This window comes from Ochlerotatus camptorhynchus, unplaced genomic scaffold (genome assembly GCF_037179485.1).
Source record: "Ochlerotatus camptorhynchus isolate MF236.1 unplaced genomic scaffold, CSIRO-AGI_Acam_v1.1 ptg000201l, whole genome shotgun sequence".
NCBI lineage: Eukaryota > Metazoa > Arthropoda > Insecta > Diptera > Culicidae > Ochlerotatus > Ochlerotatus camptorhynchus.
The window spans coordinates 2,105,574-2,131,738 of record NW_027040691.1 but is presented as its reverse complement, the minus strand read 5'-3'; the positions used below and the strand labels follow the sequence as shown (position 1 = coordinate 2,131,738).

General features: G+C 39.4%; 2 protein-coding genes across 3 annotated transcripts in view; one reads left to right on the top strand and one right to left on the bottom strand.

Annotated features, from left to right (window-relative positions):
* Nucleotides 1-1,346: 1,346 nt before the first annotated feature.
* On the top strand, nt 1,347-2,688 carry LOC135702840 (uncharacterized). 2 transcript variants are annotated; one of them, XM_065223882.1, is made up of 4 exons: nt 1,347-1,610; nt 1,798-1,994; nt 2,055-2,382; nt 2,638-2,688. In XM_065223882.1, the coding sequence occupies exons 1-3, from the start codon at nt 1,385-1,387 to the stop codon at nt 2,370-2,372; spliced, it is 741 nt and encodes a 246-aa protein (XP_065079954.1). In that variant the 5' UTR covers nt 1,347-1,384; the 3' UTR covers nt 2,373-2,382; nt 2,638-2,688. The 2 variants fall into 2 exon arrangements, with proteins under 2 accessions (XP_065079954.1, XP_065079953.1); XM_065223881.1 differs by lacking the exon at nt 2,638-2,688 and having other exon boundaries at nt 2,055-2,390.
* Nucleotides 2,384-26,165, bottom strand: part of LOC135702839 (uncharacterized) — a 49,949-nt gene continuing 26,167 nt past the window's right edge. Inside the window, exons 2-7 of the mRNA XM_065223880.1 lie at nt 23,730-24,308; nt 23,300-23,452; nt 22,902-23,034; nt 13,739-13,921; nt 13,454-13,592; nt 2,384-2,854 (exon numbers count right to left, since the gene is read on the bottom strand). Coding sequence (XP_065079952.1) covers nt 2,724-2,854; nt 13,454-13,592; nt 13,739-13,921; nt 22,902-23,034; nt 23,300-23,452; nt 23,730-24,308 — 1,318 coding nt within the window. The 3' untranslated portion in view covers nt 2,384-2,723. The remainder of the gene's footprint in view (nt 2,855-13,453; nt 13,593-13,738; nt 13,922-22,901; nt 23,035-23,299; nt 23,453-23,729; nt 24,309-26,165) is intronic.

The following is a 26,165-nucleotide window of genomic DNA, read 5'->3' as shown; positions in this document are numbered from 1 at the left end:
TAAAGAATAGCAAAAATCATAGCAAATTGCTATTATATCTCATCAAGCTATTGGTACTTTCATTAAATTAATCAGTTTACATACATATTAATAGCTAATTCTCCAATCAGATCAAAATTATCACTTGAATTCATGTTATCAAACTATCAGAACATTGGCAAATTATGCTTTGAAAGCAGAATAAGCTATTAACTTGTTAAAGCACACAACCTACTACAGTCAAATTTCGCTCGTTGGACTATGCTTAAGTGGGCTACTTTTTAGTTTTGGGGTGTAGCCCACCTAAGTCGAAGTCAAACGCCATTTCTGGCAGAGCTGTTTTTTTTTTCGAGGGGCTCATGTATGAACACTTTGGATAGTTGGTTGGTCTAGAAAACGGTTTGGTTTTGACGATGACAGGAGCACATACCGTGGTAGAGGTAACAATAGCTGCAATTTCCAAACCTACGACTGGATGCCTCCCTTCAAATAACAACATGAGTGCGCTACAGTCGAATAGAACCAGGCCTAAACATTCTCATTTGAGCTAAAATACTACTTTTCAAAATTATGAAACTATGAGATATTATAATAATAATGTTTATATGTAAGATGCAAGAAGGGTTAAAGTTTGTGTATGACACATAACACCAGTCAATTTTGCTTTCAGAGGGTCACAATAAACTATTTTAGCTGTAATGAGTAATCGTCATGAGTGAGTACTATTCGTTATTGCTAATCGCTAATGGTGACACTCTGAAAGCAAGATTGACAGATATAATTTCGAAAAAGTAGTATTTGAGCGTTAATTAATATGTTCAGCCCTGGATAGAACTGTTTCAAACACATCGTCGGTACATGAGCAAGTCGGTGATCATCTCTTTTTGCCAGTGGTGGTAGGGGGGGGGGATACCCTTCACCATCCCTCTCCAACGGGGGAGTTTGGTAAAGAGGGATGCTCAACCCGATTTTTACCTTCCTAAAATGTTGTCCTTGCTAGCTAATATACAATTTTCACAATGCCGTACTCTAATGGTACTATCAATTCTATACTTTCATCTCCTCATCTATCGTATAAAAATTACCACTTTAGTCTGTTATTTGAAATAAGCATCTTGAACTATGTAAATCGTTAACTTCGCGTAGAAGTAATACAAACAAATATTTAATGTAATAACATAATAAGATATTGATCGTAAAATATGATATTATTCAGTTCTGATTTTGCTATTCACCTCTAACCGGGATGCGGTGGAAAATGTGCTGCACAAGCAAAACTGACGCTACAGCACATGTTCCATGAAACTAATGCGCTGCAAACAACAAATCAACGAAGATTGCGGCAAAACTGGATCAGTTCGCAACAATTCGTCGTAATGAGAACATCTAGCCACTCGTGGAGACAATGTGCGGCTGTTGTGTGAAGGTATCGTTGAACTTACTCGCCAATCTGCTGCAGCGCATCACCGATGACATAATGGAGCTGATCTACTGCCAAAGAAACTGCTCTGCTAGCCTTCTGTCAGCCGAAGATCAATACCAATGCCACCAACGAGAGCAACCACAGGCTAACAGTGATCATGAACGTCATCTACCATCAGACCAGCAACTGGTGCACCGCGTTGATGAAGGTGATTGATTCGGTTTACACGTAGAAAGACATATCATTCCGTCACAAATGGTGCTTAATTACACACAGGCGGACGGGATGCCACCACTGCGTGTAAATAGAGGAAAAACAATTAATCATTCCGCGTCGAACAGATGGCTTCCACAAACGGGAAAATCAACTCATCCATGTTTTTGTCTAACGTTCAGATGCTGCGACAGACTCAACAAAGGGCACTGACCTAGGAATGGCATCGGCAAAGCTGAAGGGGCCTAGTTTTTACAACGTGATCTACGATACCGTGGAACTGGAACCGTACTTCTGCGCCGTTGATCGCCCGCAGAGTGTGGAAATACTTCGCGGTCATCCGGATGGAGCCTGTCTCGTGAGACCGTTCAAGCTGAAGGTTGGTATTTTTTGAAACAACATTTCTTTCACGTAACAATTGAGATTGGTTTTTGATCAGCACGCTCACATCCGGTATATCCTTTCGGTGCACGCTGCGGGGGCTTACTTTCACCTGTTCATCCGAAAAACCAGCCCGAACGGGATGTACGCGCTGGGACTCGAAAAGCAAAAGGAGCGCCAGTTTAAATTCCCCTCCGATATCGTCCAGTATTATCGAACCCATCGATTGGAATGTGCCACCGGTGATAAGGCGGTTAAAATCAGGCTCCATTTATTGCCCATCGTAAATGTTTGTGCCAATCACCCGGGGCGGCGGCGCATCGATGCCGATGATGACGGCGCGCAAGGAAGTTGTGATACCAGTAATAGCCAGTAAACCCGACGAAGTGAGTTGAAAACGTTTAAAATTTATTACATAAAACATTTTACTATATGTACAGAATCTTACCGAGCAGATACGAAAACGCCTGAAACAAAAGTGGTTAAAATCAATTTCGGTCGGTTGTCTTATGTCGCTACTTTTTGGAACTTGCACTAAACGGCTCAGTATTATTTAACGGTACGATGATTTCGTCAATCGCGGTCCTTTGACTGCAACGAAAAAATACTTGTTTGCATTATGTAACTATGAATCTATATAGACGTAGCGGAAAAGCGTTGTTGAGCAAATATTTCCCATGAACCGATTGGGGTTCCGGATTGGTACAGGATCTAGACGACCTCTCTACTACGTGGCAACGACTGCCTTGAAGACGCAGCGGCCGTTCTGAATCAGAGCTGGCCACAGGAAGGCACGGATGATGTCCGATCGCTTCTCCGAGATTGGGTAACGTTCGTGTTTCTCCGGTTGGAGCAGCCCTGGAAGGAGATGAGGAAAATTTCGGATTATTTGATGGTCAACCCAAGTTCTAGTTCAATCTAAGGTAAAGCACGGTGTGTATGGTAGAATAATATTATAATGAAATAATAAGCATCGCTGAATCCTTCACTATTTTAAAATAGATCGTTTTTCCTTTCATTTGAGACCTGTCGAATATAATCCACCGAGGGATCGCGGACCTCTTTTGTTTGTTATAATTTTTCGTCCTGAAAGCATAGGCAACTTAAAAAAGAAAGAAATTCCCTGAGCTTTCGCAATTTTTCAAGGTTCAAATTTAATGCAGATTTTGAGTAAACTCACTCAGAAAAATCTACTGTATTAAAAAATTTAACGAGGAATTTAAACATTAGTTTAGGTAAATACAATAAATTTGATGATATTCTTGCATATTTTCGGGAAATTAATAACTCAATAGGATAAAACTCGTAATAAGTTAGAAAATTTATAGCTCTTTAAGGGGATACGTCTATTAACGTATCCCCTTAAAGAGCTATAACTTTTCTAACTTATTACGGGTTTGAAAAAAGTTAGAAAATTTATAGCTCTTTAAGGGGGTAGTCCACTCTGGCGGCATGAAAAAAGGTTATTTTCACAATTTTTTTTTTGAAGGTAAATAACGATCAATTCAAAAAAAGGAATGCATGGTTTTGTCAATTGAAATGTCCTCTTTAATTGAGATTTTTTTGGCGCGATTGGATGTCTCCTGTAGCCGCTGCACCAGGTTCCCCAGGAGACCTCCCATCTGAGTCGTCGCGGGGCGGGACGTCTGGCGGTCACACCACTGGGGCTGGAACAACGAATTTTTTTGTGGTTATTCTCTGATAGATGACCCAGTCTTGTACCTAGCCGTTTTTGATTTGGTTGAAAAATAAAAATTTGGCGACGTTTTGAAAAAAAAAAACAGTCCGTTTTTGTACCCTAAAATTGGAGATAAAAGCTTGCACCAAAAATCCATTTTTGATTCATTTGAAAATCAGCTACGTACAAGACTATAAAAAAAAGGTACTTTACTCGAAAATTTAATCGCCGTTTAAATCTAATGAGCCGTTTCTAAAATACAGCGCCCGCCAATTCTACCATCAGCCATCTGGTAACGACGCGGCAGCAGTTGGAACTACTAAGACACGCCGTTTCGCCGGTAACGGGCGGGTACTCCGAGCGCTCACCTGAGCACGCTTGGAGCGTCTGGACACGAGTCCACTAATCGGCCTATAACTTTGGAACGATGTCACTTGCGGACTTGCGGTCAAGTCTATGTCAAAGTAGACATTCCAAAGTATTTTTAAGCCAAAAAAAAAGATTTTTTTTTTAAATTTCCAGAGTGTACTAAAGCAAAATAATAAGTATCATTCGTGATGAATATCGGGCCAAATTGGTATTCAAGCAATTATTGAAAATTTAAAAGAAACCCGATTTTTTTTAAATTTTGCTTTTGCCACTTTAACCAAAATAACAAAAAGTTAATTAATTTATTTTTTTATCGAAAAACACCTATGCTTTTTGAGATCTAAAAAGCTAAGGGTTGTGTCCAAAGCACGACGGCATTGTTGATGTAAGACTATGAGATTATTTTTGCTGCTCCATTAAATAACGGGCCACGAAATTATTGAAATCATCACTGTGGCCAAATATTTATTTATTTATTGCCATTCGCCTTCGACTATGTCGCACAGACTACTACTAACACTTTTAGTCACTAATGTTGCTAAAAGCCTTGATGCCAGGGTTGCCAAAAGCAAATCTGTATTTTTGCTTATAAAAATCTTTTCATCTGTATTTCTTCTTCGAAAAATCTGTATGTATCAATATCTGTATAGATTTAATATTGCGTATTTCGCTCCAAAATGAACAAATAAGTGTTGGAAGTGCGGTAACGGTCATAAAAGTGCACTTTTGCATCGAATCGTGCTAGTGCGTTTTGCGCCGAATACATTGTTAGCGGTAAGCTTCAACTCGGAATTATTTTTAATACCGTTCATGTTTGGAAAATTTGCCAAATGTTTGCTTAAGAGGAGGTTCTCTTTCAAAATTTTCAAAAAATCGGTTTTTTTGTGATTACATTTTTTGAATGGTATATGCACAGACAAACAGACATAACACATTGAATATTTCTCGTCGTCATCGTCGCTAAAACATTTCCGCCATCTGTTGAGTACACTGTGGTGGGTAGTACGCTTAACAGATGGCGGTAGTGTGTAAACGTCAAACGCAAGGAAATTTACTATGCGCGCCACAGGTGGCAGTACTACAAACTGAGATATGTACTTTCAAATTGGCCGTTAAATGCTTGTTCGATGAACAACTTATGAGAATTATGTCTGTTTGTCTGTGATATAAGTGTCTACTATAGTGTGTTGAAAGGGTTTTCGATCCGCACACAAAAAAAAGTTTCTACAGGCCATTGTTCGAAGTGGCGTCCCGGCACTAATATTCGATCGAAGCTGTCGTGTTTATCTCGAAACAGGATTTTTCAAAACTGCGTACAATCTCATTTGAAAACGATTAATATAACGACTTCTACCTTTGACCATTCAAAAGAAAACCTTTTTCATTTGAGGGATGACCTATAAAATCTACAAATTCTTTGTATTCACTATTTTTTTCTGAAGCCTTAAAGTGGAAAAAAAGGTGAATCGACCAAAAAGTTTGAGATCGCACTATTTTGTCAAATTTGAAGTTATTTACCAGTTCTTAGATCATTCCTCCAATTAATTTAGCTTACTTTAAAGCCTCATTAATCGTCAGATCGATCCTGAGGTACTAGGCTGTACGCAGTTTGACAATTCCATGTGTACACTACCTTACTCAAAACGTGACCACAGGCGCCATCTTGTTTTTTTCATTTGCCTCTATCTTATTTCATCAACAGCATTCCGCAAAATGATGTACAGAGCTTTAGTAGGTTTTGATATTAGCTACAACTTTTGCCCATAACTCAAATCTGTATCTCTTATGCATCACGAATTAGAGCGGGCAGAATTTGTTACTGATTTTCAGTGAATGTAAAATAAATTCATTGAAAAACAGTAGTGGCTTCTGTTCGCTCTGGTTCATCATGCATAAGAGATACGGATTTGAAATGTTTACAAAAGTTGTAGCTTATAACAAAACCTACAAAAGCTCTATACATCATTTTGCGGAGTTCTGTTGATACAAAAATTCAAAAAGGGCAAATGAATGTAAATGAATGCACGAAATGAATGCAAATCATTTTCCATGCCTGCGCATAACAGTGCTTTCAACGCATAAACGTCAGTGAATTGCGAAGCGTTGCGACGAATGAATCCAAGAACAGACAAAGCTTTAGCTGTTAATTATGCTGGATTTAGACTAGGCAAGTCAAATGGTCAACTCAGTTGAATTCAATTGGCTTGAAAAGTTGAGCCTGGTTCAACTGTTTTCAATTCAAGTGAGTTGATCAAGTCAGTTGAATGGCATGATTTACACGTTCAATTCGCGTTCAAGTCAGTTGAGTTCAACTGAGTTGATCATTTGACTTGCCTAGTCTAAACCCAGCTTTATGGTAGCAATATGATCATTGAACCTCAGTTTGTGGTATATTATAACACCCAAATTGCGAATGGACTGAACATATTCCAGAGGGGTTGTATCGATGGAGTAAACGTGAATAATAGGCAACCAGCGGACGTGATTACCTTGCTCTTGTTGATGTTTACACTCATACCATTCTCGTTGCACCATTGTGAAAGCATGTCGATGTCCATTTGTAAAGCCGCACAATCCAGTGTGGATTTGATTACCCTGAACAGCTTTAGATCATCCGCGTATAAAAGCTATACATACGAAGGCACAGATTGTTTATGAAAAGGACGAGGATAAGAGGGCCTAACACGCTACCCTGAGGAACTCCATATGGTATTTCGAATCCTTTGGAACGTGCAGAGTTAACCTGGACGAATGCTTTACGACCAGTCAGGTATGACTTCAACCAGTCCGTTATCCATTCCGGAAAACCCATGCGTTTCAGCTTCTCCACGGCGTAGGTATGCGGCACAGTGTCAAACGCCTTCGAATAGTCGACGTAAATAGAATCAACCTGATTCCGACGTTCCATCTCTCGGAATAAACTGCTCGTATAACACTGGCAATAGATTAGTTGTTGTTGAGTGACGAGGAACAAACCCATGCTGGTATTCAAATATCAAGTATTTAGACAACATTCAGGAACCTTTGAGTTCCATCATTCGGAGTTCCAAACCGAAAAATTTACAAGAAGCATACCAAGCAATGCTTCTCAATCAAAACGCGGAAACTCGAAAAAACCGCAACCTCACCCCAACCCCAATTACTCAGGTAAATTTAAATCACATAAACCACAGAATGCACAAACAGGGGTTTGCAACAATCGCAACCTAATACCCCGTACAGACTATGGCTTATATCATGTCATACAGCCTTGACAGCCTTGCAATGAGATCTCATACATCTAGTTTTCACTGGAAATACTATGTATGAATGCGCATTGCAAGACAGCCTATATTATTGCTGATTGCAACTGAAACTGGACAGCTTTAATAATCTAAAAAGTGTGATAAAAGTGCACGTTTCCGTCTAATCGTTTTGGTGTCTTCGGTGCACTTATTGCTTACTTGCCAAAGAATAAGTGCACCGAAGACACCAAGACGATTAGACGGAAACGTGCACTTTTATCACACTTTTTAGTAAGTGAAAACGCGCTTATAGTCCAGTTTGGTGTGAATTGCGCAATACATGATATAAGCCATAGTCTGTACAGGGTATAGTATAACGCGTCGCATAATTATCCACCAGTTAGAAAACAACCATTGCAGCCAAAGCCGTGATAACGAATTGGAGAAACTGGACGAACCCGAAACTCCAGTTGAGCAAAATGATAATTTGGATTTCTCGGACGAGGAACTAAATTTTCAGACTGCCAGGGGAGAGAAGAACCTAACATATATTTCATTCCATATCTTCGTTTTCCATGATGGACGCGATGGACTTATTGGATATGGAAATTTGGCAAAAATGAAAGCCGTCGTTGATACGAAGCGTCTTAATTTGCAATAAATCATATGAATTCTCTCGATATCGGTAAAAAACTGCATTGTGCAAATTGGTACCACTAGAAATGGTACGTTTTTAGTTCAACAGGAGGAGAACTTATCACCGCAAGTTGTTTTGAATCCAGGGTTGTATTCCGCTAAAGGAAATAAAGCCATGCTGCAACTTTCGATCAAGTCAAAAGGTTTGGACCCATTTTGTAACGATGATTTCATTGTGAACAATAAGAAGCCGGCAAATCTTGATTTTCCAAGTGATCATTTGAATAAAGAGGAGAAAACACGTCTGATTAGACTCTTGAAACCATTCAGAGATGTTTTCTTTCATGAAAGTAAAAAATTGACTTTTACGCATGTAGTTAAACGCAGAATTTCAACAACCGATGAATCCCCTATTCATCAGAAAACTTAAAAATACCCATACCACCATACCAGGCAAGTGGTATCGGAATAAATTCAAAAACTTTTGGAAACAAGATTAGTGAGAGAATCCTGTTCTCCCTGGACATCACCTATTTGGGTAGTGCCCAAGAAAATGGACAATTCTGGAAAGCAAAAGTATAGAATTGTTATCAACTACACGAGGCTCAACGAGAAGACTCCCGCATATCGATACCCAATCCCATAAATTAGTGAAATTCTGGATAGATTGGGTAAGGCGCAATACTTAACCATCCTAGAACTCGCCAGTGGTTTCCACTAAATCTAGATTGATCCAAAAGACATCCCTAAGACACCCTTCAATGTTGACGGAGGTAAATTCGAATTTGTTTGAATGCCTTTTGGGCTCAAAAACGCACCAGCCACCTTCCAGAGACTAATGGACTCCGTGCTTCGCAAGCATCTGAATATTAGATGTTTTGTCTATATGAACGACATCATAATATTTTGACGTAGGACTACGTCTTTGATTTCTATATGGGGGTACACTTTGTGAAAACCAAAAATGGAACATGTAACAAATTAAGAAAGATTTTGAACGTAAATAACTCAGCTGCTCCTGGTCCAATCTCAATAATTTTATCACCAATCCATCAGAAATATGGCTACGCATCTATAACAATGCTTGAGAATGTTGATTTTCAACAAGAAACTATTGAAAAATTGGTAAATGTCCAGCATTGTCCAAAAGCGTCGAATTAACTAACAAATCCACCAATTACCTACATGCATATGCTGCTTCCCCAGCACAGTCGTCAGAGAGTAGTAAGTAGCCGAAACAAGTCGAAGTGGCATTCGCCTCCGATCCTCGGGCGCGTGCGAATAGGCAGGATGGAATTGCGTAATATTTTGCACACTCATCGCCATATTCAGAACCAAACGCAAATTCTTCAAGATAACCACCATCCATCGTCTGGCTCGCCGTGGCGGTGTCTGACGTATCTCCGGTCTGATTTACGAGGTGTGCTGAAGGTGTTTCTGAAAAATGAGATCCGTGATGCTGTCACCTACACTAAACACGCCAAGCGTAAGCGGCCATGGATGTCATCTACGTTTTGAAGTGACAGAGACGCACTCTGTTTGGTTTCGGAGGTTAAATCATCACCGACTTTGGCAACAAAACGGCTCTTTTCAGGGCCACCAAGCTTATTACAGTAAAGAGTACGAATAGAATTCATCTGCCTGTTTGTTCATATTCAGAACCAACGACCACACAAAATGCTCATGAAATCAAACTGGAAGCAGGGGTACAAATTATTTTGATCAACCTTGATCAACTTTGAATCGCCACGGCCGGATATTTTCGATGGAAGAAGCAACAATCTAGCATCTAATACGACGAAGACGGCAGGAAACATTTGTGAAGCCGAGTTATTAACGAAAGAGAGTGTCGATGAAGAGAATCGATCAATGTAGATAGGACCTATTGAAAACTGACGCGAGATTTGTTTTCCGTACTGAGCTCCAATGCTACCGACGCCAGGGAGGCAGTTCCCACACCTGGACCCTACCAATCGACCCATCAACACAACCGGGGACCAAAGGCTTTACTTCCCGAAGGAAGGCGTGATCAGAGATGTTATGCCTTAGAACATGCCGGTGGCACCGACTGAGATGGGACCCAGGCCTGCTTGGGTGAGAGGTAATCACGCTAACCACCGGCGCCGATATCTTTCAAGGTGAAAGATCGACCCAAATTTGAGTTTAGTTATCTCAGAAATAAGAAATAAAGTGCAGCAACTCAGCGATGAGTAAATTTGCCTCATGTTTTCCCAGGTTTTTCCAGGATTTTCCAGGGAAAAATTCCTGAATTTGATAAAAGTAAAGATTGGATTCGTTCAGTCTATCGGTACTTCTCCGTGACTGAATTAAATTTTCGTTAATTTCCTCATTTTCTGGCAGATTTTTTAGGTTTCCCACAGGAAACCATGAGACAAATTTACTCATCGCTGAGTTCTTGCATTTTTGGCGATTATGAGTGAATTAAACTCAAATTTGGCTCGTTCTCATTCGCCGTGTACGCAAAAGGAAAAGAGCCAGTGTCGCTTCTTGATAGCAAACTACTCATAATGGGAGAAGTCATTGTAGCTTTTATACCACTTGGTTGCACATCATTCTGCTTTAACCTGAAAAGATATAATAGAGCGCTGCTTTATGGCATTAGCTCATTTTCGCTTCGGACGGCGTGGTGAACAGCAGCACCAGTAGGAAGGTGGTGGCTAGTCCACTCCTTCACACCTAACAAGCAACAATTGACTGGTCGTGGCAAAGGAGGAAAAGGTCTGGTAAAGGAGGTGCCAAGCGTCATCGCAAAGTTCTTCGAGATAACCGCCATCGGTCGTCTGGCTCGCCGTGGTGGTGTCAAACGTATCTCCGGTCTGATATACGAGGTGTGCTGAAGGTGTTCCTGGAAAATGAGGTCCGTGATGCTGTCACCTACACTAAACACGCCAAGCGTAAGCGGCCATGGATGTCCTCTTCAATAAAACGGCCATCAAGCTTACATCAGTAAAGAGTTGGAATAGAATGTATCTGTGCTTGTTTGTCCATATTCAGAACCACAAGCCCCCAACGACCACACAAAATGCTCTCCAGAGTTGTAATCTTGTAACAAAACTTGGAAGCAGGGGTGCAAGTGATTTTGATTGATTCTCTTAATCAACTTTCTCTTTGAAAAAAATACTACAAATGTGGTACGCCTACAATTCAAAAACGGAAAGAGTTGAGATAATAGATAATTGATCAATTAAAAGAACTAAATGTTCTTCACATTTATTCCGTCCACTAGCGGTCCTGCGTCAAGCTTCCGTTCGTGCCCCTAGGCACAGACCCTTCTACTTTTTTTCTGCTCTTTGGAAGCACATCTCCAAGACATTCAGAAAGTTTTACAGACGTTGAGAGATGCCAATTTGAAAGTTCAAAGTGACAAGTCCAAATTTTTTAAATCCTTGGGCACGTAGTTACGACCAATGGGGTTAAATCCAATCCGAAGAAGGTTGAGGCAGTAGAAAATTGGCCTATTCCGAAGACACCCAAAGAACTTAAGTCCTTCCTTGGAACAATTTGATATTATAGAAGGTTTATTCCAGGGTTTGCTAAATAGCAAAACCTATGCCCTGCATGATCCGTGGTAAAGACAAATCCATTATTATAAACCGGTAATACGAAAATGTCTTACTCGCCAGAGATTGTATTTAGAACAGTTTGATTTCAACTGCCTAGTTCCAGGTAGAAGTAACGGAATATTTGCCCCAATTCAAATTGTCCTAGCCTGCAAAAATATCCTAGAAAACCATTTCAATCCCGGCATGAAAGTAAATTTCTGCAACCATATGCTCCCTGATGTCATTTCTGAGCAAGAACAAATTGACTTCATTAAGAAGCGCCACAAATTTAATCACAGAAGTTGGAGACTCTCATATGAAGAAGCACAAAAGTCAGTGTTCTTTCCCGGAATGATTTCAAAAATCAAAAACTTTGCGAAAACTTGCGAAGATTGTAAATTTTCTAAATATGAGCGAAAATCATTTAAGATTGAAATAACTCGACGAGTTTACGAAAAACCATTAGAAAACGTCTTCATAGACGTATATTTAAAGGAAAACGAAAAATTTCTTACACTTGTCGACTCGTTTATAAAATTCGAGTTCGATTGATAAAATTTGCAATGAAACGTCGGAGGAGTTAATAGAAACCCACATTAAATACTACTCACTATGCTAGTAGTAGCAACAGTAATGGCATCATCGAAAGATTCCATGACTGACGAATTGACACCCTACCAAGGACTGTCTTTCGTGACAGCACTATACAACGACACGAGACATTCGACAACGAACCTGACACAAAGACAAATAATCTTTAATACCTCGACGTCACTGGATCTAAGTGACATAAACTTGACTGAAAAACGAGCAATCATGACAACAAAAGCGAAGACAACAAATCAATAAGACTGGCAACACTTCCATTTTCTCATACGAACGCTATGAGACAGATACAATCGCGTCATCTGCCGCTCAAAGGTAAATGCTTCGAAATAATTTGATAGCAAATACTACATCCTCAGAAGAAAGGTTTCCCTAATAATAAAAAATACTATAAACGAACGATAACCCAAATAATTGAACTATTCCAAAAATGGTTTGGATGATACCCTGAACACGTCGTTAAGCAAATTAACCATACAACTATTATTAGTGTTGTGTATTTCCTCATTTTTCTATGCGTAGCTTCCAGCTTCACTCAAGCGCAGCGCTATTGTATCTGTCACTTGGATTCTGGCAAAGTTGCCAGTCTTCTTGATATGATGTCTTTGGCAAAAGACAATATTGCTCGCGAAGCCAGCATACATAATTCAAAAATTAAAGCAGGAAACAAAAATTATGAAATTAGTAGAAGTAAAGAAATATTAGTGAAAACAAAAGCAAAGCCATTTCCATACCCCGATAAATATAAGATGGTATAAATTCAGGGACAAGATAAAAAAAGACTGTCACAGATCCATCGAATATCAAGCCGTATCGTACATATTGAAGTGTTTATGGGATTCTAATTGAATAAGTCTAAAACATAAAACATTTATTTGATATGCCATCAGAAAGACTCATTTTCTTCCCTTAAGTCACTTTTAGTCACTGTTTGACAACTATAAGTCACTATTCGGTCACTTATTTCTTCAACATGGTCACAAATCACTATTTTTGACAGCATTGATCGCTGATCGCTTGATCGCATTGACCAGCCCTGTGTATATTTTACAGCCAATTTTAAAATAAATATCATCCTTTATTTGGAGGACAGTCATATGGATGCACATCAGTTGATGACGAATTCAACCATAAGGAAGTCACCCGAAATTCGACAGCATATTGTTAAAGGACTCGAGCAAAACAATAATTAGTCGCATGATTTCGTTCAGTGTAGAGGGATTACTGCACCAGTGAGAGTAACTCAAAATTGAGTCGAACTTGACTCAAAATAGCAAAAAGTGGAGTTACTCAGAGAATGAGGTCGATTTTCCTCGGAAAACTGTACACGGTAAGAAAAGTGAAGATGTGAAGTTTAATAACATTATCTATTAATGCTCACCCAGCGTAAAATCCGTATCCAGGTAGTAGGGTACCGCTTGGTTGGTCATCTTCCACGCTAGCCGCACGCAGTCGCTGATGTAGTGGATCAGCGGGATGCAGGCCTCCAGACAAGGATACTCGTGCAGCGTTGACAGCACCTAGATCAAGTCGAAGAAAGTTCGTAAACAGCAAACAGCAGCATCAAGTAAACAAACAAACAACAAAAAGAGCATAATATATATGCAATCGACTAGAAGGTACTGCTGCTGCCCGTTATTGGTTGTGCGATAACGCGTTCACTCACCTGATTGGCAACCTGTCGCTCGACGTCGCCCATCGGAAACCGGTCCGCGGTGTCTTTGAGATTCTGCCGCACTGCGCGGTCCAGGGCAGCCGTCGCGTCATCGTTCGCATCCAACACGTGCAGCGTGCGGCGGACCTCGAGCACTTTGCGCTCCTTCAGGCCGTGACAGGCGCGAAATGCCAGCTGGTGGAAGGAAATAATAACCGTTAATCATTTTTATGCAGCGGAATTGTGATGCGATATCTGTCTCGCGAGAGGGAAACGGTTAGTTCGCGATGGTGTCAATTTCACCTATCGACTCTTCGCATTGATGGATAGGTTGATAATAGCGTTACTGCCGGTGTTGTTGTTGTTGGGGCAGATATGATTTACTGAGCCTCTGCCAGTTGCTTGTTGGTGAATTACTTTATTGACACCTTGGCAATGAGATTCGAAGCAGTGCCTAACAGGTTAAGTATAGGTTCGCAGATGATAGCGATCCGGAATTGGTGGTTGTTTGAATGTCAAGATCTATTATCGGTGGTTGAGTCGGTAGCTGCAATTTGTCACGGTAGGTGCAATTTTGATTATGGGGAAAAAAATGAAAGTCTCAACTAGGTATAGCGTAATCTCGGAAACAGTATACCACTGCTTTGGGAGCTTGATAGAATGTTTACAACCTTTGTTTGAATAATCACGGATTTGAGCTGTGGAGAGAATCTAGTCCACATTAAATATCAACTTATATCCAACCAGCATTCTAAACATAGGAATCCTGACATCGAAATTATCGCTCAGCTGCTCGCAGAGCTGAAAATCTACAATATTTTCATCTCGCATTTCTTCGACGATTATTCATTTTCCTCTCCCATCCAAATTTCGCTCTCTCGAAATCGATGAGAACACTTTATAGATGAAAAATTCCGAAAATAATCGATATTGTGTTGTTGGAGTCCGACCAGGAGCTAGGCGAGTAAGAGAGGTGACACAGTCGGAAGAAGTGTTAGTTTGTTTACTAAAATGAACCGCCCATTTTGTTATGGCAAGTTTTGCTATAAGAAATGCTCCTCGTGTTTATTAGCGAAATTCACATCAAAGATTGATTAATTGCGTAGAAAATCAGTTTGGCACGGCATTTGTGACCAGCGTTCCGGTCGTATGAAACAGGTCAAAAACTGTCCAAATCCGCAGATAAAAATTTTTGTTTTGAATTTCTGTATGCAAAATAGAGAAGGTTTAGAAATACTTTCAAATTACGTTGAATAATTCATATGTTTACAGTATAAACATTTATATTTTTGATTTATATGAACAAAATTCGTATCCGTGTTTGTAGCCAATTGGCTACCCATGATGACTTCGGTTCTGATCACCTTGCAGTAACTTTTGAAATATCCCAAGAAATAATGTCTAATCCCAACAGCTCTACTTTCAATTACCATAGAGCTGATTGGGACATAGAGCAATTTCGAACATTTATGGAACATACCTTTGATCCAAACATTCCTTTGCAAACCAAAGATGAAATTAATTATGCTCTTGAATCTCTGACTACTTCTATAGAGCAAGAGCTGTCTCAGTACCAACATGCGAGGTTAAATTCGAATCAATTATAATAGACGATGATCTTCAACTCTTGATCCGGCTGAAAAAGGTCCGTAGGAGGCAATATCAAAGAACACGCGATCCTTCCATGAAAGTTATCTGGCGGGATTTGCAAAAACAAACTAAAAAGCCCTGATGAACAAATTTCTTGAAAATAATTGTGTCGAAACTAGATGCGAGTTTCAAACCCTTTCGGAAGCTCACAAAAAAAATGAATAATCTTCAAAAGCCTTTTCCAGCACTTCAATAAGAAGGTAAACTTTTGATCACAAATTCGGAAAAAGCTCAGAAACTTGCTAAGCAATTCAAGAGTTCCCATAATTTCAGTTTGAGTCTTACTAGTCCTATGGAGAATCAGGTTGCTCGGGATTTTCTGAATATTTTCTCTCGGGAAAATATTGTTGATGATCCCTGGGGGACTGATTTGGACGAAGTAAGATCTATAACTAAAAAGTTTCATAATATGAAAGCTCGAGGTGATGAGGGAATTTTCTATATCCTCATAAAAAAAACTCCCATAGAGTACCTTGTCTTTCTTGGTAAAATTATTTAATAGATGTTTTCATTTGGCATACTTTCCTGATAAATGGAAAAATGCAAAAGTTGTTCCAATTTTGAAGCCGGGTAAAAATCCAGCTGAAGCTTCTAGCTATCGTCCAATAAGTTTGCTTTCTTCAATAAGCCAACTTTTTGAAAAGATAATTTTAAATAGAATGATGCTTCACATCAATACGAACTCATTTTTTGCAGATGAGCAGTTTGGATTTCGCGCATTCAACTACTCATCAACTCTTAAGAGTTACCAATTTAATTCGTTCAAACAAATCTGAAGGCCGCTCAACTGGAGTTGCTCTTCTAGACATAGAAAAAGCATTCGACAGTGTTTGGCATGAAGGTTTGATTGCTAAATTGAAAATGTTTAATTTTCCACTTTACATTAAGAAATTAGTTCAAAATTATTTAACTGACAGAACTCTGCAGGTAAATTATCAAAATTCCAAATCTGAACGGCTACCTGTTAGAGCAAGAGTTGCTCAGGGTAGCATTCTTGGGCCTATATTGTATTACATTTTCACCTCGGACCTCCCTGATTTGCCTCAGGGTTGCCACAAATCTTTGTTCGTTGAAGACACAGGCATTTCCGCTAAAGGAAGAAGTCTTCGTGTTTCTTCCAGCAGATTGAAAAAAAAAGTTTAAATGTTATCTCTTCTTATTTACAAAAACGGAAGATTTCTCCCAACGCTTCCAAAACTCAACATATAAAAATTATTGTACTCGAAAAAATGCAACACTTTCATGTGTATGACATTTTATTGCATGGGTACAAATTGATGAAATTTTGTGTAAAACTAGTTTAGAGTGTAATGTTTGCCTGTGAAAAGTCTCGTCACAATCTGGCAAATGGGTGTAGAGGTGGCTTCCAAGCAAGAAGTGCTTCGACAAAAAAAAATATGAGAGCGGTCGTGGAAAATCCAGGTTAGTCCCACAGGTGGATCGCGAAACAGTTTGTAATCGACAATTCAACCGTGTCCCGTGTGGTAAAATCGTTAAAGGAGACCCTACTAGCGGTGAGCTGGCAGCGGAGGAAAAACGAAGACGACCGACCCCGTGAGCGCATGGATGGTGAGGGATTACTTCAAGCGCAATCCGAACCTTTCGACTCGGGACGTGGCCAAGAAGGTGAATTCTTCCGTCTGGGTTGTTCAGCAGACAATGACGGACGGACGGACTTCATGCCTTTAAGGTAAGAAGTACTTAGTGTGGCAGGCGATCTGTGGGTGCGGCAAATTCAGCAAGCCTTACATAACGACCGGCACCATCAACGGCCAAATATATAAATAAGAATGCCTCCAGAAGCGCCTGCTGTCCTTCCTCGGGGCCCACGAAGGTGAAATTCTATTATTCAAACAAATTTTTAGACCGGCCATGCTTTATGCGGACCAATATGGTCTAGTGGTTGCAGTACCAGGAAAAAAAAAACACTTCAAAGGATTCAAAGTTCTGAAGATGATTTTAAAGTTGCCTCCCTGGTATAGTACTACCATAGAGGTAACTCTAAGACCTGCAGGTTTGTCTCAGCTCTAGTACTATTTTCGGTCCCAAGCAAAGCGATGCATCCCTCGAAACATAGGAAAGTCCACAAACCCCTCATTTTATCTGTCAAACTTTCATAGCGAATCAAAACAAACATAGTTTAGTACTAGAACTTCACCTAGAATGGGGTATGTTAATCGATGTACTTGGGACCAATAGGCTAGTCTAGTGTGAGCCAATTTAAAACCGTTAGTTTCCACCGGTGGTTTAGAAACCCTGTTTAAAATACTGAATTGCCAAGGCAGAAGCGATGTAAAAACACTTAGATATATACCATAACAATAAAGGCTGGTAAGTTACTGTAGTAGGTTGAGCACCTAGGTTAAAATGAAATGTAATTTATTTGAATTTGAAACAAATAAAAAATTAAAAAAATCGTTTTATGTTTTTGCACTATGAAATTACTAAGTTTTTTCTTTCAGTGTATTTTTTTTTCTTAAGAAAATTTAATAGCCTACAACTTTTTCTCAGATGTCACTTTGATCAGATAAATCATTTTCATTTTATGATTTTTTGAAAAAAAAAAACAATTTTCTGAACACGCCCTTTTGAAAAGCTACTCTGGAGATAAAAACATATTTAAATGAAAAATGCAACCATTGGTAGAAGCAAACATATGAGCTATGTTTCATTCAAATCGGGAACACTCATGTCCAACCGGTTTGTGTTTTGGACTGGAAATGCTCTAAATAAAGAATACTATTGACCCTTCTTACAAAAAGTATACACTCAAGTCTTTTTACACGTTTTTTTTAAAGGTTGGTGCCACTGTGTCACTATTTACACGGTACAGGGGGTGATCAACTCTGCACATCCCAATCTGTGCCGAGGACTTTGTCTGTGCCGAAAGCTAGGTCAAGCATTGTGCCGAACGTGCCGAAGTGTCAGTCTCAGTAACCGATGAGTTTGGCAACCCTGCACTTATGACTCCACGAGAAGGAGAAGGGCGACTGATGGCAGAAGCTGTCCATCCAGGAGAAGATAGTTCTCTACCGCGCGTCATTCTGACAGACGTTTTCCGAAGCAAGTGGAAGATGAATCTTGTCTGCAATTTCATCATGCTACTCGGGCAATGCTACAATCTGAAAAATAGGAATGACTCGACCTAAAATGCCCACCGGCGGTAGTAGTAGCAGCAATAGACCTGCAGTAGCTTCCAAGTGTCAGCAGTCGTCGTTAGGTACTAAATTCGTCTGACTCGATACTGGTTGCACTCGTTTGATGACTACCTTGTTGTTCCTTCATATTTTCTATCCTTGGTCATGCTGGAATCGCATATTAATCTCCCTGAAACTGCTGCCAGTTCCGATTGCGTTCATTAAGACCGCGATTCAGATTGGTGCTGTTACCTCCGGTGTTCTGTTAGCAGCATCTTTCCTAATGTTGTTGTTGCCGTCAGTGATACGAACAGTTGCAAAAGAGTGTAGACAGACCTCCACAGTCAATCTAATCCGAGTTCAGTCCATAACATGAGCTGATTGGTGAACCATCAATCGTACCGGGATGTTCTGCTTGAGAAACAGCTGCAATTGCAGATACATCTGAAGAATGGTAGGATCGTTCGGCACCGGGGTGTTGTTAACACCGTACATTATCGCTGCAATGCTCCTTACCCATACAATTGACTCTCGGTCAGGATTCAATGGCCATCGAGTTAATACTTAATTCTAGTTAATTCTGGCCTATTCTGCGGGGCGTGGTGACTCTGACTAGTTCGTTTGGACTTCCCTGAAACTATGGACAGCTCTCAAAAGCCGTGTGGACTTTCTGTAGAGGTTCATCCCCCCAGATGGCATAAGGACAAAGAGAGTCCGGTAAATTATGCAACCTCTTATTATGATTGGGCACAATTTCGCTGGAAAATGGCACTGACAAAAAAAAATCCCTTCCCCCCTTACTTTGAAGTAAACGAAGAAGTAAACCTTAGCAACGATTGGCAAAATGTCAACACAAAGCAGTGATGTCATTTTATATTATATTTTGTGTCATACTTGTCATCGTGTGCCATGGCCCACCGATCAGTGTGCCACGATGTGTTTCGGCACAATGTGCAGTGTTGATTACCCCTTGACACGATAACGATACAACCTATCGACTGGATTCTAATCAAATTTTCCGTTTCAAGCCATAGGTAATCAAATGGCATACTTTAAAAAAAATATCACAATTTCTGGTGTAAATAAAGAAATTAAAAAAAAAATATTAAAATATGTTAGCATGTGCAAAATCAAAATTCTGTTAGGTTTTTTTTTTACACAGTACATATCCCTCGTGTAAAAAAAGACCTGAGTGCATACATATCACTAGCATGTCTCACTGTTCCCCAACTGGTATGTATCTAAAAAAATAGTAAAATAGTGATATTAAACAAACAATTACATTTTCATCACTTATTGTTATAAAATTTGATTACTATGCGATAGTAATAAGTAAATTGAATTTAGATTGAATATGCTTTTGTTGTTGAAATTGACTTGAAATTGATTGCAACCCAATTTAATCTGACCCAGACTAAAACAATTTTTACTAAATTATACAGTAAAAAGTTAATATATTTTCCTCAAACTATATCACCTTCTAGAAAATATCAAGTATTTTGAATTTTTTTAAGATCTAGAAATTCCCGTTAACTCACTGACCCCGCTATCTCAGTGTTGACTAAAAAGTGTCCACAGTTAAATTGCATCACTTTCAAAAGGCTGTAAAATTTTGCCCTTTGGGTTAATTTTAATTAAATTTCGGGTGAGATGGCCTCAGCGTGTATTGTTTACACCACGTCTGATTTCTTGGTCTGATTTTTACCGCCGCCATAATGAAAAATCTGCTCGATTTTACTTTCGACACACTTTGCCGAACCTGGTGTTCATGTCGAACATGTGCTGGTGTTCACACTGCTTGCACATGTCGAGAGAAATATCAATTTAAATTTTAAAATAAAATTGTATCCGGAATCAAAAGTAAATGCTTCCATTATGAATTACCGGAAAATTGTTCTAGCTTTGGCAGGCATATTTGCTTTTATTATTTTAAATAAAATGAGAAGGAGAAGGTGAACTTTGTGGAGTAGGAAATTGTTGCCCAGGAGGAACACCGGCAGGGATCTGGCTCACCTTGTCCTTCAAGAACTGAGATATTAAGACGAAAAATGATTTCAAATCTTCGCCAGGATGTCGATACCATCTTTCAACAAGCTAGTGGGAAAAGATCTCGATAGATCTACATGATTCCTTGAGTTCTGAAAATTTCTGTTAAGATATCAATTCTGCATAGTTCTCTGAAGACCTTCGGACGTTTCTGAAGTTTTATTTCTGTTCTCTGGTAAATATCTTTGAAGATCAACAAACTTTTCGGAAGATCTGCAAATTTCTCGGTAGTTCTGCAGATTTTTTAGAAGTCGTGTGTGTTCTTTAGAAGATCCACAAATTTCTCTAAAAATTTACAAAATTCCTGAATCCATGCAGATTTAAGATCCTTAAATATCAACAATTATCTTTAAGGTTCACTAAATGTCTAATAATCTACGAACTTCTCGAATGTTATATAATCTTCTTTGTAGATTATCATGATTCAATTAATATCTGTATATATCTCTGAACATCTACGCAATTCCCTTAAGTATAAAAAAATATCTAGAAATTTTTGAGCTTTCCGGAAATTTAAGAAAGTTCTCTGAAGATCTGCTAATTTTTCTGAAGTTGTGCAAATATCAATAAAGATCAGCGAACTTCCCAGAAGTTCTGTGAATTTCACTTAAAATCCAAGAACCTCAATAAAACTCTAAAGATTTATCAGTGAGTCTTCTCTAAAGTTCTGTACATTTCTTAGTGGATTCTTCGACTCCCATAAAGTTCTGCAGATTAATTTGAAATTCTTTTAAACTCCTTAAAGCTCTAAAAATTATCTGAAAATATTAGAATTTATCTGCAGTTGTGTAAAGATCGGCGAACTTTCCAGAAGTTTTGTGAATTTTGCTGAAGTTTTGAATTTTTTTTTTCTAAAAATGTACGAACTTCCTGAAGTGCTACAGACTTCTCTTAATGCCTATGGACTTTTTTGAAGTTCTTCAGATGTATCTATTTCCAACTTCCATGGAGTTCTGCAAAATCTTGGACTTTCTTACTTTGCTGAGATTTGTTTTTGAAATTGAAGTACTTTTCTGAAACACTGAATCACTGAATGTCTCTGAAGATCTGCAGTTGTACAGAAAACGGAAAACGGTGCAAGCCTTTCCTAACAACTACAACCGTTAATGGTCTGCGACTGCACACTCAGAAAAAAATCATGTAAATTTAGGTGCTCTGAGAGTGACACATACGAGCGTCAATTTTGACATCAATTTGAGTCATAACAGACGTGAAACATTGTTCAATCAAACGTACTTTTCAACGAGCACCGAACTTTTATTTCATGAAAACATTTGTACATTTTTCAAAAGTTTTTTTTTTTTTATAGAAAATTGTATTTCAACAGATTTGTAATGTAATATCCTATCGATTGAAATGTTTGGATTTTAATTTCATCTATAAATGACAAAGTTACAAGCGTTCAAAACCTAACACTATTTCAGCACACATATTTTTTGATTTACACCCCAGTATAGTCGACAAAGACGTAGTTCTACGTCAAAAACTATTTTGTCCAAAAATTACTTTGTATTTTTATTTTGGTGGAATTTAAAAAAAATCTGGTGCAGAAAGATGACTTTTGCCGGAATAAAAAATGTCGAGCTAACACTAGATATCGACGTTTCATACATTTCTAAGTCATCCGGCTTTTGAAAAAAAAAACAATTTCTGAAATTTTTCTAAGTTTTAGAAAGTTGTTTTTAGACAAAAAAAAATCCGGGTTTAAACTAAATCTCAACGTTTCATGCATTTTTAAGACATTTGGGCCGATTAAGCCCACATTTTTCATAGGGGCTTTTTTCAAGGCAATGGACCGCCTAAAAAAATCATTAGCACCCTAAACTAAATATTCATACCCAGTTGATTACTGGGGAAATTAATACTAAGATTTCTTGTTGCAATAGAAAGAAGTGTGTTGCTGTATAGGGAAATGATCTTCAGGCTAAAACTCATTGATTTTCATACTAAATACCTATGATTAGGATGAGAAAAGTAGACGTTCTCTTTAATTTTCACATCAAATTTTGAACACTTGAAATTGATCACCGGAAGATTAAGAAAAGACAATAAACTTGTTAAAATTCCTAGAGATCGCAATGAGATGAACTAACCAAAGCTAAAGCTAAAGCTTTAAAAAAAACCTAGCGATAGTAAATTTAGAATGTTTCCTTTACAATGCTTTTTTTTTAAATCAGTTAGTCACTGTAAGCTCATCCACTTTCGCCTTAAACTAAAACTAGTAACATAAGACTGACCATTGGATATCATACCTTGCTTGACGCACCTGCTGCTTTAGCAATAACAAACCCGTTTTCCTTTCTCCGAAACCCAAACCCACGCCCCAGAAGCCGATATCTTACCACAATGATCGAAAACAGTATCTTGGCCTTGAGCTGGTGGGCGTGCTTCAGCTGCGGCAGACTGTTGAGCGAATCCAACGTATCGATGCGGTTCTTGCTGTACATTAAACCATACTGTCGCACCAGTTCGGAACTAGACCATGGCAAAATTGTCCACCGGGTTGCAATCGCAGGTAATCACAGATGAAGAAAGGGAAAGAAAATGGAAAATTTGCAACGCTTGATTAGTCAATCGGGCATCGGGGGCTCGTTTGGAATGATGGATGATGAAACGACCCTCAGACCCGCCCTTGTCTCCCCCCTCTGCGCAGAGTGAATGTGCAAATCGATGGGGGAGTGGGTGGGAATGAGAGCAGCAAGAGCGAACGTAGTTTCGCGCCAGATTCTAGGTTAAATACTTAGTTTCATCGGTATCGGAGTCGGAGTGGTAACCATCGCTCCCGCTGCCACAGCCATTACTCGTGGGGCTGCTTGGAGCCGATAGGGGTCCCATCACTCCCAGGACAGCCTCGCAACCGCGGGAGTAGTTCATCAGCAGGCCAGCTGCAGGTCTGGATGGGTGCAAACGTAAGGCAGGTGGATGAAGGAAAAAGAAAAATAAGATCAAAGTAGCATAAAAGAAATAAAGCACACAATAAAAGCGGTTAATTACTTAGCAATGTCGGTCGAAGTCAATGAGAAAGAACATTAAATCTGAGATCTAAGATGATCGAGACTAATTAATGTGAGCGCAAGGCGAACATGCACGCGCCGCCACCGTCTACGATTGCTTGTTAATCGACAAACACATTGAACCAATTCAGTCAGGGTTTTTTAATTCGAATTTACCTCTCCTCCGTATTTGCTGAGGTATCGATTCGCCGGATTTGTCCCACGCAGAATAGCGCCTCCTTGTCGCTCTGAACCCGCTGTGATAGGTTCTCGACCAACAGGGCGAGTTGCTTCAGCGCCGGTTTGTCCAGCATGGTAAGTAGGGTCTTGTTGTCGATCAGTCTCTGCTGGATGTCCCCGTGGCTGATGGCCAGCAGGCGTTGGTGGGAAGATTGGGCAGGATCCGGGTTCACCGTCACAGGGCTGAGTTCCTCCAGCTTGTGGATTGCCGTTTTGTAGGTCTCGATGTGGCGCTGCAGTTCATTCTTCAATGCTACATGCAGCGAGATGAGCGATCCGCTGTTATCAGCGGTAAGCCCATGAACGCCCAGTCCTTCGATCGCTTGATCCAGTTGCTTTCGGCGTGCTATCAGGGCGTCCCGGAGCGTTGGCTGCCAGGTTCCGATTGCCTGGGCCAGTTTGGTGCAACGTTGCTTCAGGCCGGACTCATGCGGATTGCTAAACAGCTTGACCAGGTGCCACATGATGGCTTCGCTGGGGACATCGGGCTTTGGGTTGGGCACCACCGTGTTCAACCTGTGTGCAAGAGACAGAGAAACAGAAGAACCGTGAGAATGGGTTTGCCGGTGAGGTGTGAAGAAAATAATGACCAGCTCGAATTGTTTTCATTTATCGGCCATTCCGGCCCGGAGTGAGGTGCTGAAAATCAATTGCCGGCATGTAAGTCGGCGAAAGCAAAGTGGTCACATGTAGAGGCAATATTGAAACCGATGAGAGAGATGATGAATGGTGGGACGGCAGTAATTGTGAGCCATTGAAGATTAACCACCGCGTACTGATGGAATCGATCAGTGAATCCAATTATGCCACGGCGACGGCCTGATGGCGAATCATTGTTGACTAAGAGTGTGCTCGAAAACATTGTTCGGCTAATTGTGGGAATCTTGTTTTCAAGTGCAATTGGTGTGTGGAGTTGTTTGAGTATGATGTGTTTGGTTGAGCTTATTAACCTTGAATGTTTATGGTTTTGGAATGTGAAATGATGATGTCATCGACATAATCGACAGTGGATTAGGTAGGCTCGAAACATGAATTGATTAAGTTATTGAAGTTAATTATAGCGTACCACATTTCAAACCTCCTTCTCCCTTTTCCCTACATAAAATTGATACGGCTGCGAGTATTCGGTTCAATTCCTTTAACTTTAGTTAAGACATTAATAAGGTATAACGCGAATGATAACTTGGCTCTGTAAACTTTATTCGAAATAAAGCAATTAACACACAAAAAAAAATTGGATGAAGATGATCATATCTAGCACATGTGAATTCTGAACTAAGCTCTTTTCCGTAAGGAATGAACGATGAAATTGCAAATTAATTGAGATCCGAGACACATTATTAAGATTGCTGACTCAAGAATCTTCAAGGCTGTGAGACTAAGGAAATATGTCTTAATCCAGAGTCAATTTCTGGAATACGAACAATATAATACAAAAGTTCTGCACCGTAAAAAAGAATAATCCAAACTTGAAGAAATTTTCAAGATTCATATCCCTAATAAGCAAATATAATAAACGAACGATAACCCAAATAATACAACTATTCTACAATTATTAAGGATGTCGGACTATGAAAATTTTCCAAGATAATAAATATCAAAATAATGGATCTCGAAAAATTGTCAAGGTTCTTGGGCTTGAAGATGTTATGTTGGGTTAGGTTGGGTTAAGTTGGGTTACCTTCATTAATGAGACTTACAGCCGTGGGCTGGTTCGTCTATTGGGACTTGACGAAAACATTCATGATTCTGGCATTTCGATGAGGAAATTCTTGGGAGTATTCAAAGAGAGTTCTGACAGGAATTCCAATTTAGTTTTGGGGAAAATTCAAAAGTAGTTGTGAAGTGAACTTCAAACGAAATTTAAGGATTGTTTCTAAAGTATTTCTAATGACCTCTTGATTTCTGGTAAATGCTCAGAAGAATCCCAAGGGAATACTGAGGAAAAAAAATCTGAGAAATTTTTTTGTCTTTCTTCATTAAAGAGATTTTCAGCCATCGGCTAGTTCATGTCTGAGTTTGGGCTTCAATTTAATCAAATCAGAAAGGCTCTAGAGAAAATTCAAATGATTATTTAAACATAATTGCTAAGAAATTCTGTGAATAATTTCAAGTGAAATGTGGGTAGTTATGGAATGCCAAGAGATATTGAATAGAGTAATCGGTTAAACCCCCTTAACTCTAGTTTTAAGATTCTTATTGTAGAACAAAAATAATATAGCGCCTCTGTAAAGTTTATTCGACTGAGCCTGTACAAATAAACGAATTAACAAAAAAAAAATGAATAGGAATTAATGATATCGTCTGGCCATTTTCCACAGAGATGGCGCTGTTCCGCTGGTAGGGAGTGATAAAAAATCCCCATATATAAAT